Raw genomic sequence first — 12,518 nt, forward strand, 5'->3', positions numbered from 1 at the left:
TGGTCCAGAACTGCTGACCTGATTTTGGGGACGGGGGGAGGTAGTGAAATCCTAATGTACTGGGAGGACGGTTGTGAAAAAGCAATGCATTTGTGTGTGTGTTTTGTGTGTGTGTGTGTGTGTGTGTGTGTGTGTGTGTGTTTAAGCAGTGCCTTTGGAAAGGAGTTTTAGCCACTTCCTCTCCATCCAGACAGCTGACCCCAGCAAAGGTGAGGTGAGTTACTCATGGAAGTAAGGGGAAGGCGTTCTCTAGAGCCTTAATTCTTCAACTCAGACCACCCTGGGCTTCTTTCCTTCTTTGGCAAGGGCGAGCCTCACTGACCTGGTCAAGTCCTCGATGTCCACCAGCATGGCGTCTTGCTCCGTGTGCAGCTCGTCTCGGATGAGGAGCAGCTGGACCAACTCTTCATTCAAGCCTGGAGCGAAGAAAAGGGGCATTTACAATCGGATTCGATCGCATCCAAGTCAGCTGCTATATGGACCATTGCACAAGTTACTCTGGCTAAGATTTAGAATTCTTACGTTAGCCTTTCACAGCCCAGGAGAAGTCCTCGGTTTGAGAACATGACTAGTTGGCATAATTACAGAAGTGTTGGAAGAAAAGGGGTAAAGTAGGTAGTACTTCCAGTGACAGTCACATTAAAGTGGGAAAAGAAATCGTTAGCTGTTAGGAAAATTGCTAAAATAACAGTGAAGGCTGTTCTCAGTATCTAAGTCCTATCTCAAGAAAAACGAAAGCCAGATGAGTAAGACCTTGAAATCTCTGAATGAGTACCGAGGAGAAGATTCCTTAGGATTTATACTGGGAATAAAATATATGTAGATAGAAACATTTCTAATCCTCCTGAAGTCAGTGCACTGGGTGAATTTGGCTCCTGTTCCTGAAAAATAGGAACAAGCAAGGGGCTCTCTTATTTTTTACCCTTAGACTGAAGCTTTTAGTTCTGGACGCAAGGACACATGCACCATAGCGTTCATTTAGCAGCAAGAGCTCTAGGCCCAGAAACAAAGGAAAGGAAGGAGGTCTTCCACTCTGTTCTCCTTGGAAGTGCTTTTAGAAATCCTGAATTCGGGGCGCCTGGGTGGCTCAGTGGATTAAGCCTCTGCCTTTGGCTCAGGTCATGATCTCAGGGTCCTGGGATCGAGCCCCACATTGGGCTCTCTGCTCGTCAGGGAGCCTGCTTCCTCCCTCTCTCTGCCTACTTGTGATCTCTGACAAATAAATGAATAAAATCTTTAAAAAAAAAAAAAAAGAAATCCTGACTTCAAATGATGCATTGATCTGCCTTTAGTTCAGATTAGCTTCCAATTTTAAAAAGGGAAGGGAAAAAAAAAATCATACAATGAGGTCTAAATTCATCTACTACTGAAAAAAGCTGGATGATAATTTTAGTATTTAGAAGTCTAACGAAGACGTTTCAGTGGTAAAATATCAGAAAGCCTTTTCAGTCCTTGAAAGAATTACAGTCCTAGTAATTTGCTCTCAACTAAAATTAAAATGTAGTAGAATTTAAAAAAACAACAACTCTGTGAATCTATGGTTTCTTAATTAGAATGTCAAACACTTTCCCTTGATTTTAAAACAATACTGAACATATTAAATTAACTCTGAATATGTCCAATTCTATTTTTTCAGTATGTTTTTAGGGTAGTTTAATTTTTTTTTTTTCTTAATTCCAGTACAGTTGCTTTTTATACTAGCACTCAGTAGAGGGCCCACATAGTGCATGGAAATTTTTTCCCCACGTGAAGTTTTTCACTTTTTGGTCTGGAAATTTTCAAACTGATACAAAAGCAAAGAGATTGATTCAATGAATCCCCATGCCCCATGCATCCAACCAGCTTCAGAAACGATCAGCTCATGGCCCATCTTGACACATCTATCCCCCCTTCTCTTACTAGGTTATTTTAAAGCAAATTTCAGACATGATATCATTTCATCTGTTAATGTTTCAGTATGTATCTTTAAAGCCAGGGCTCTCTTTTTCTAAGTTAACATACCACAATACTTTCATCATACCTAAACAAATAAATAATTTTTTTTTTTTTTTCCAGGAGAGAGCATGCAAGTTGGGGGGAGTGGAGAGGGAAAAGAGAGAATCTCAAGCAGACTCCATGCACGGAGCCAAAATCCAAAGTCGGACGCTTAACTGAGCAACTCAGGTGCCCCATTCAGTCCGTGTACACATTTCTTGGTTGGCTCTTAAGTGCTTCTTTATAGTTAGTTGGTGAATGCATTTGGTTGGTCTCTTAGGTGGTTTTCAATCTTAAGTTCACAGGATTTTATAGACTCTTATGTTCCAAAGGTTGGAGGGCACATGGGTTCAGCTGGACTAACCACACTGCCCAAGTAGGTATGTTCTATGTTCTCTCTTTCATTGGGCCGAGCAACCAGCTGCCCTTCTCTGCGTAACCAGGCACCTAAGTGAGCACCTCTCATGTGCCATCTACTCGGCCCACTTCTGTTGGAGGCCCTTCTTTATTCCGGGGGCGGGAGGGAAGGCCCATAATTTGTCAACCTGTGATTGTCACACGTCATACAAATTTTCCCCATCTGGAGTCCCACAAAATAAGCTGAATCTGATTTGATGACCCAAAACGAACAGATACACAAGTACAGTTGAGGGTGTAATTGCGTAATTAATGACATGTAACTACCAAATGGGAGTCCAGAAACCGATGCTGCGAGCCAAATAGACACATGGTGCTCGGCGCTGGGGGTTCGAGATGAATCAAGAGGACCTCTCACCTCTGTGAACCTTGAATAATTCTTGAAATTTCTGAACACTTTACAGTAAAAAAACAAAAACAGAGCCTTGTGATCCTCTTCCTTCTCTTGTGGCACGCAGGAGGAACCCAAGGGAAGGGACAAAGGAAGTGAATCAAGGAGGTAGTACTATCCCACGATATTTCACATCTGACTCCCCATTTTCAAGCACCCTGCACACTTACTTTCTATCTGGGAATGGAGATCGTTGACTATCACTTGTAGCTGCCCGAGAGTCATGTCCCGCAGGTCGGTGGGCTTTAAACTTCTTTTCATCAGGCATTCGCTTATATGAGGCATGTGTGGCAGCTGAAGATACAGAAGGAAGAAATGGAGGTGTGACCTGAGCAGCCACGGCACTGAGAACAAGACCCACTTTTCTCCTGACAGATCTGCTCTCACCCACTTCCATTCGGGGGCTGTGCTCCAGAGCATTTCCCAGTGTGAGTTCCCCACCCCAGCCCCACACACCATGTTGTCCAAAACCCGTCTGGTGTCAAAATGCGACACTAATCAAAAGCTATCAGACTGGTCTTGAACACAGGCCATGACAACTGCGAGTCCGTGATCATGTCCACAAATGAATGACGAGGGAGCTCCAGGAATACCAATGGCATGGATAAAAATAATATCAGCTCTCTATCCATCTGCACCATGTTATAAGCACTGTGCTGTGTGCTTTAAATGCTCTGTTCACTGAGTTCTCACAACCATGCTCTCACACTGGTGTAACTATTCCCATTTTACAGACAACAAAACTGAGACTTCAGTACCTTGCCCAAAGTCCCACAGCAAGTTAATGGCAGAGGTGACCTTCAAAACCCAGAGCCCTTATCCATTATGCCACACTGTCTTCACTGAAAGGTGGGAATGACAGCCATGGCCATAGTGAGTTTGCCACAACCAGTAGGTTCTAAACCAGTACTGTTTTAATGACATTAAAATATTCCCCTGACAGCTAATAACACCTCTAAGAAATATAGCAGATATTTGAATCCAGGTTATCTATGAATGAATAGATATTGAATCTATCCATTGAATATGGATGTGAATCCAGAACAGAGTTTACTTTTGTGTAATCTGTTGCTTATGAATCTTTCAGTAGGAAGGAACAAGAAACGAACTTAAATATTTCTCAATGACAGTACTTTTTACAAACTGCCTTGTAGAAACCCAAGTTTGCATAACTCTGGGAAAGAACTGGGACCGCGTCAACCATTTTAGCCACCAAACACTTGCTGGCATTTCAGTGTCTCCTGCTTACGAGATCAGCGACGGGAGACTTTTTCCTGTTCTGTTTTTCCACTTCTACTTGCATTTTGGCCATTGGTTTGGCCATGGCGAGGGCCATTTTGGCTTCGGCTTGCAATTTCTTTTGCCTTGTGAGGAAATCCATGTCATCCAGGGATTCGGATTCTTCTTCCGTAGTGTCTCTATCAGAATAGGAAGAACTCTGTTTGCTCTGTGAAGGGAAAAAGAGCAGCCCTGAGCTTTCTGTGTCAGGCGCCATCTTTGGAGATGGGCTACCCCAGTCTCTGGTCCCGCCCAGAGTGGCTGAGAGACTGTCCTCCATCAACATGACTCGCTACTTGACTTGGTCTATACGAATCTCAAGTAACATTAAAGCAGAGGATTTATTTCTTCAGTGCCAAGAACAGACTCTGATTTTAGCAGAGCCGCATAACAATAGGGAGAATCTGCTTATGATAAACTCGAGATGTCCCTTTGGTTCTAGGTCTCAAAATTTCCTGAAGGGATCAGACACGGCAAAATATTTAACCCAGAGCTAAGGCAGCATGTTGTTCTCTGGAGTGGACAGGATCTCAGGTATCCAGTGAAATTCTGACGTTGCCCTGCAGTCATGGACTAACACGGTTTCCTGCTGGTTGTTCTTTGGTAAGAAAGATGATAAAGCCGTCACAGAGAGTAAAGGATTCCAGCAATAAGCTCCCGGGATCATTAAGCCATCCTTTGCAATATGTACGCAAGGAATGAGCCGGGAATGTTTTACACACATCATCTCACTGGTTTCACTGAGGAACATCCCTTTGTGCTAGCCCTCCCATCCTCACCCGGACCCCGCCCCTACCTTTCAGAATGAGTCCCACTGCTGGTCTGCACTTAATATTTCTCAGCCCCATGGAGAAGGACATAGAGCATAGGTGAGCTTTCTCATGGTTCAATATAAAAGTAGTTGCTAACTTTAGTAGAGTTTATGTGTCCTTGTATCACAGCTTTGATTCTTCATTGTCAAATTTTAAGAGCATGCTGTGTCAAGAAATGGCACGAGACATTTCTTTTTTCATCTCTGCCATGTTTTGTTTTTTCCTGACGAATGAGAAAAAAGAAGCTAAATGACCAGGAAGGCACACACACACAGAGCTTTGGTGGCTTTGGACTCACCATGGGAGACAAGGGGGTGTCCAGGCTGGTTTCCGTCTTACTGTCATCAGCATCGCTGTCCTTATCACTGCCACTGTCATTGACGAAACATATCTGCAGGTTCATCCCACTCTGTAGCCTGGATGGAAGCAAGCAGGACAGCCGTTCTGCTCAGTTGTTCGTTATCTGGGAGTGCGCGTTACAACTGTCTGGCTTTGCTAATGGAAAGCAATCTCAGGTGTTGTTCGCAAGGAGAAGAGGGTAACCAATGTCAGTCCCAACTTACCCATGATAACTAAAGGACAACGATGATAACTTAATGAGTTCATAAGTTGATAAAAGATAAAATGTTAACTTTGGCTAATATCATTTTTTTTCCACACCAATTTCATGTTAAAGCAAAGATAATTTCAGGCCACATAGAATAGGCCCTGGCACAACACCAAACACATGGTTGGTACATAATAAACACGTGTGGAGTCACTGAGTTTACATTCCTGTTGATAAAGATGAATGGGGTCCTCAGCATGCGGTCATCTCGTGTCCTGTACCATGGGGACAATTCAAAGAAGCTCACTAGAGCAGAGCTCTCTGAAGAAAGACTGCTTCCCCCCCAACAAATAGATAGAATGGGGTTGTCTGAGGTAAAGCTATGCTTTGAGCAAGTTGCCAAAAGCCAACCAAGGAAGCTCATTTATGTCATTAAAAAAACACACCACAGGTTCACCCTAGAGAAACCTAAGGAAACCCTGAACCCAGTCAGAGAGGCACAATCTTGGAACCCAGCAGAGCACCTGGAGCACGAGGTGCTGGAGAGGTGGCCACAGAGAGTCACCTGGCTGTGTGTCTGTGCCACACGAGGTGGACCACAGATATAACTCTCTGTCCTAAACTTTTTTTGAAATTAAACACATTTCAAAATGCTGTTTGGGTCTGAAGACTTTTTAACGAAGTAATTTTTCTTTTAAAGATTTTATTTATTCATTTCATTGACAGAGAGTGAGACAGAAAGAGAGGGAACACAGGGGGAGTGGGAGAGGGAGAAGTCCGCTTCGCAAGGAGCAGGGAGCCCTATCTGGGGCTACCCCCCCCAGGACTCCAGGATCATGACCCGAGCCAAAGGCAGACGCTTAACGACCGAGCCACCCAGGTGTCCCTAAAAAAGTAATTTTTCAAACCTCCCCAGTTGTCCCAGTCTGTGTGTCAGCCTAGGAGACCCCTCAGCAGCAAGGGACCATAAGGAGACTTGTCCAAGCCAGGGTTAGGAAGCCAACACTGGATTGCTCTGGCGGCGTTATTACTGTCACAGACAGAAATGCAAAGAGCAACTCGTCTGATAGTTGACATTAGTATCTTTTTTTATTCCAGTGGGTAGGGATGCTTTGTATAAATTACTCAGATGACTCACAGAAAATGACTGACAATTACAGGGGCCAGAAAAAGAAAATCTACCCATTTAAAGCAGACACCGTCACAGTTACGTGTATGTACTGCCACCTATTGGTCACTTCTGGAATTACTAAAAGTCCGGTAGGGAAAGGCCCCCCTTCTCCCTCAGCAGGCCGTTTCTGTTCCCTGCCTGTCCTCCTCTGCAGACAGGGAGCCAAGCCCTGGCTAGGTACGGAAGGGACATGTTCTACTGTGATCAGCTCAGGGGGCTTGGAGTCAGTCAGACTTAGGTTCTGAATCCTCACTTCTTTCTCTGGGCCCATTACTTAACCTCTAAGAACCTCAGTTTCCTCATCAGTAAAATGGGGTGAATAATTCTATGTTTTGTTGGAAGGATGACGATAGTTCAGAGCTAGGCACGGGGTAGGTGCTCTGTACGTATTCACAGTCCTCTTTTTTCTACTTTCTGAAAGCCCAGACAAAGGAATACAGAATTTTAAAAGTGATTTGGCTTTGTAAAGGGACCGTTAGAGTCACTTACTTGAATACCTCAGCCAGCATTGAGTAGCTCTGACAGAATGTCCTCAAGCTGTCTTAAACTATTAGGCAGCTTGGACTTCTACTGAGCTAGAATTTATCGCCTTTTAATTTTTTTCCATTGGAATTTTTTTTTTCCTAGAGAAATCTAATATATTCAGGTTACCCTTTGATCCCAGATAAATTAAGTTTTAAAATTAATTATCTGTAGTTTGTCAACCATCCCCTCCAATCAACCCATTTTTAATCTAAAACTCAAGATATATGGATTAGGAAATAATGGGAAATAAAACTGCAAATTAAAAAAAACACATTAAAAGCATATTTTAAAAGTAAAAAGTCATCTTAAATTAAACCTAATTTGAATCTAGGAGTATGTAGCATTTTCTATTTACCGAGCTGCTAAAGTCTTGAAAAGACGTGTCCGACACTGGAGGCAAATTATTAAAAAAAAATAATAAAATAACCTGTGATACCATTTCAAAATAAGGTTTAAATCACCCAGGGATATATATTTTCATTCTGAAGAAAGTCTGATCATAAATTCTGTTGTTCTGTCCCCAACTGACCTTTGTGCTAAGGATCAACTCAGACTTCAATCAACCAACCCATACAGCATTTCTAACTCAGGAAAGGCAAAGAAAAAAAAAAGGAGGGGGGGAGATTTAGTAGTCAGAATGAAATGAAAAAACACCTCAGGTAGAAATTCAGAAAATCGCCTTAGTACCACATTATCACCGTGGGAAACTGAGCAGAGCTTCTTACAGGCTGAGACTTATAATTCCTTATAGCAGTAATCACCAAGAATGTTACTCTCAGGAAAAGGAAATTATATGACATAACAGCTAATGGTTCAGAGGGGATTTTAGTAAAGACATCTTAAAATGGGCTCAGGTTTCAAGAAGGATTTGTTTGCCTTTAGCCTTTAAGCAGGTTTTAAGACGGAGATGGCTTTGGGGAAACTCAATCACAGATCTCGAGCAGCAGCCAGGCTGAGGGGTGAGTGGGGCCACCTGGTGCTCTCGAAGGCCTCTGTGTCACAGGGTCAAGAATGATAAGCCTTCTTCTGCACCCCTTCCCGCCCGGGGGAAGCATGGCTGTTCTGAGGCTCCCTCCTGCGGCCTGCAGTCGGGGGCCTCTGCCCTGCACGTGCGCTGTAGGCCACCTGCCTCACTGAGACCCCAGCTACTAGGCTTGCAAAATCTGAGCCGCCAGGGGTCCAATTTGCTTGGATCTCGCAAGCACCATCAGAGAGGAAAATGAAATGTGATCCTCATCTTTTAATTATTTAATTTATGTAATTTAATTTATATAATTTATAATATATATTTAATTTATATAATTTAAGGCATCCAAGTCAAGGCTGCTTGATGTTTCGAGTGGCATTTACTACAGTGTTGCATGCAAAACGCTGCCTGGTGTCTACCTTGCCTGTCGGTATTGGAGCAGAAAGGTGTGTGTCCTGGTTATCCTGGAAACCACTTCTCTTTATGGACCACGAGGCAGTGAAAAACCACACCGCTGCCCAGGGTTACTGACAGGGAGCCCCAGGACCTGAGCAGAGGGTGTTCCAGATTGAAAATGCTCAGAAATACGAAGACACAAAGACTAAGTATGTCCTCTGGGCATCTCAGTGTGAGTGCAGGGGCTTCCTTAGTGACAGTGCCTACCAGCTAGCAGCAGAAAGGCATGTAGCGAGAGGGCGTTCAGTGACAACGTCTGCTTGGCTTTCAAGGCAAGGAACACCTTTACATCAAAACCCGTGCTGATATCCAACTACCATTACTGGAGATACTATTATTAAAATACGCACAACAGCGAAAGGATGTTGGAGGTGAAAGGTTTTTAACTACTAAGAGGACGGTATCTCAAAAACCTAGTCAAGTGATAATATAATCTGGTATAAAGATAATACTTTTATTTCAAAATATAAGGACAAGGCCAGTTTATTCTCTGAGAGAAACAATGTGATTGATGATCCTAAAGTCTGTGATGACTTCTAGTAGGGTGGTATCCACTGTAAATCTGGCCTTTGGCCTTGGCCTTGGTTTGAGGTGACTGAGACTGGGCTGTTCTGAGGACAGTTCTGAACCCCAGAACTACTTGGTGTTTTCTGATTTTAGCAACAGCTGTCTCCCAGCAACCAACATATAACACCGGTGTCTACACAGAAACGTCGAAGAGTCTATGGTTTTTATCCCCTATACCGTCCCTTAGTTAACTTCACTTGAACTGTTGCACTCAATTCAAGTTTAAAACGACGTTGGCTTATATTCCCTTGTTGGGCTGTACAACCACCTGCGATAACAGGCAAGGTGACAGCTACTCAGAGAAGTCACAAAAGCTCCCCAGACCCGTAACAGCCTGATTTATAAAAATGGTCCTGATTCTTCCCTCCCTGCACCTGCCCCCTCCGTAATGTGACGGGCAGCTTCTCCCATCAAGAGCTGGAGTCTATTTCCCTACCCCTGGGCTGGCCTCTGACATGTCTTGCCAACGGGATGCCTATGTGCCAAGTCTCCCCCTCAGGAAGCCCTGCCACTGCCCTCAGGACAAGTCCAGGCTTGCCTGCGGGCAGATGAGTGACTTCACAGCACAGAGCTCGATCAGCAGTTGTCCCACTGAAGCCCAAATGCACGAGAAAGCTTGGCAGAAAAGGCACCTCACCAAATGGGGGGTACTGCAGACATGAGTAAGCCCATCAGAGCCCAGCTCTGATCAGTAGAACTGCTTGGCCGCCCTAGAGGCTCCCAAGCAGAAATCAATGTTTATTATTGTATGCCACTGATAAGGGGGGGTTTAGGGATTATACATCGTCACTGTGGTAACAAATAACTGGTAAGAGGTCACAAAGAAGAGACCACAGGCTGAAACTCTGGTTCTTGAATCCGGGGCCCTTCCCCCCACTACACTTAACCTCAGGTCTGGATTTCTTAGATCTTGCCTGTGCGTCTGGTAATATAATCGTGGTGTGCTTATACCTCCTGCACGTGTTTATCATTCTACGGCAATTGTTTGGTTTTCCTCAAGAAGCGGAGTGAGAAGGAACTACCCGTATGCTTACGGATTTCAGATCCGCCTTGCTCATCTTCTGTCCACAGATGGGGTGGCTGTGAGAGCCACTGGCCCCGCTCTCTCCTTTGTTGCTCAATATCCCCAACTCGTTTGTGACTGGGCCATTAAAATGTTATTCCCATCTATTTTAATGGATCTATGATGCATTATTCAAAGACTTTATACATAATAAATAATCACTCATATTTTTATCATATATCTCTTTTTTGTTTCATGAAACTTTTAAAAGAGAAGGAATATAAAATCTGGGTTGTAATTACCCAAGGGTAGCTGTAAACACACTTCATTTTTCTAAGGATTTGTCATGAAGAAGGAATGTGGGGACAATTGAGGTTTTGGTAAGCTCCAGAGGTCCTGAATGTGTGCTGGTGTCTCTACAGACTGGGCCAAGGGGGGTTAAAGTGAGGTGCTGCTGTTCCATGATAAAAGACTTTCCCCGTCCCCACACTCTGACCCCTTCCTCTTTCTGCTACCCAGTATCTGTTATTGTGAAAATATTATTCTAAAATGCTATTTCATAAGAATGCTATTCTTATTTTTACTTGAGTGGGATTGTGTTCATTTCTTTTGCTAAGTGGTGTGTAGTGCACGGGATGACCATTTATTGGATTTTTAGAAAAGGCTGGTGTTTACATAACAGGTGTGAATATGGCTGGTCCAGCAGATCTCATCCCTCACACACAAAAGAACAATAAGTGATTTTTTAATATTACAGAAGGGCTGTTTAACTGGTCTCTCCTTCACTCATTCATCTGAGGATCAGGTAATACATGCAAACTCCATGGCACCAATAGGTTGGTGCTGAGCAGCCGCTATCCATTTTGGCCAGGGGTATAGTTTCTAGTTTGCTACAGTCTCCGCTACTCCCTATTGCCTTGTATCTGGGCTTCTTCACTCATTTATGTTTCTTGCTGACCCCTGAAGGCATTTACAGGTCATGACCCCTCCGTTAAGTGGATGCATAGTTAGTAGTTGAACCATAAACAGAAATCAGGTCTTTTTAACAGGTACCAAGTACTTGGACCATCAAATCGTAGCATACAGATAGAAATGTGGAATATGAAGGGCATCAGAAGAGAACTTGAAAAACATGTAGTAAATACTCCCTATCTATCTATTTATCTATCTCTTTACTCCCTATATGAGGTAAGAATACTTTTAAGAAGTAGACATCCATTAGTAAATAAGGTGTTAACCAAGAAGGGAGACTGAGCAGGGAACTGCAGAAGAAGGGAAGTCTTCAGGGATTTAAGTGGTGGTGTTGGGGGGCGGTGGGGATAAAAGCAGGAGAGATGGGAAAGCCTACCCTCTGGCAGGCACATGCCCAGAGAAGTTCACGGTAGCTCCAAATTCCACGCCACAGAGAGAACTAGGGAAAAAAGATGACACTATGTCTATGTCCCACCCTGACTCCACATCTTACAGGGCTCAGGCATTTGTCTTCTTCTGCAAAAGCTGAGGAAGGCAGCTCCAAAGGTGGCTGGGGTGTGAGTGGCCCTCTCTAGTTTTTATTTTTTTTCTCCTAATCTTGCACATAATTTCTTTTTCTGCTTCCTCTTCTCAGGCTAGTTCTGGACCTTCCATCTGTACACGTTCCCATGATGGCTGGAGGCCATCCAACATGACACAGCCACAGAATCTTCTCACCACATAAGAAACTGATAGAAAAGGGGAAGTGGCCTTCACCAGCTTTTCTTCGGTGAAGCGTCACAGCCCCTATATCCTCACCCAGTTCTCCCAAGATCTATAAATACTTGCATTCCCCAGACAGCTGTTGGTTCTAATTTCACATCAGTGTCTAGTTTCTTCACTAATGACCGCTTACGTGTAATTAAATTTGGAATTACAGTATCTTAATGTTGAAAAAAAATGCATTTCATCCGAAATATTTTCTACCACGAATTGAAGATCAGAATGAGGCTTCTGATACTGGAATAATGACGGAATAAAAGTCATGTCTCTTAGGTACCAAATGTGGTCTACTTTCACCTTAATCAAAGCCAAATGATTTCTAAGTAATTTACATTCTGAAATAAAAAAGAGTTATTTTTGTTTTCTCTCTCTTTTTAGAGAGGGAGAGAGTGGGGGAAGGGCAGGGCAGAGGGAGAGGAAGGGAGAATCCTAAGCGGGTTCCATGCCCAGCATGGAGCCCGATGCAGGGTTTGATCTCACGACTCTGAGATCATGACCTGAGTTGAAATCAAGAGTCACACGTTTTACCGAGTGAGCCACACGGGCGTCCCAAGAGTTACCATTTTGGATCATCTACTGTGTAGTAAGGCACTCCATATGTATTACCTCTATCCCTCCAATTCACTAGAGTAAATATCATGACCCTTATTTTACATATGAGGAAATGAGGGCTCAG

General features: G+C 43.6%; 1 protein-coding gene across 13 annotated transcripts in view; it reads right to left on the reverse strand.

Annotated features, from left to right (window-relative positions):
- Nucleotides 1-12,518, reverse strand: part of LOC116590758 (IQCJ-SCHIP1 readthrough transcript protein) — a 742,659-nt gene that overhangs the window by 4,229 nt on the left and 725,912 nt on the right. For all 13 annotated transcript variants that reach the window (XM_032343015.1, XM_032343021.1, XM_032343030.1 and 10 more), the window contains 4 exons: nt 5,171-5,288; nt 4,032-4,229; nt 2,953-3,076; nt 323-416 (listed from right to left, as the gene is read on the reverse strand). In XM_032343015.1, coding sequence (XP_032198906.1) covers nt 323-416; nt 2,953-3,076; nt 4,032-4,229; nt 5,171-5,288 — 534 coding nt within the window. The remainder of the gene's footprint in view (nt 1-322; nt 417-2,952; nt 3,077-4,031; nt 4,230-5,170; nt 5,289-12,518) is intronic.

Source organism: Mustela erminea, chromosome 1 (assembly GCF_009829155.1).
Source record: "Mustela erminea isolate mMusErm1 chromosome 1, mMusErm1.Pri, whole genome shotgun sequence".
Lineage (NCBI taxonomy): Eukaryota > Metazoa > Chordata > Mammalia > Carnivora > Mustelidae > Mustela > Mustela erminea.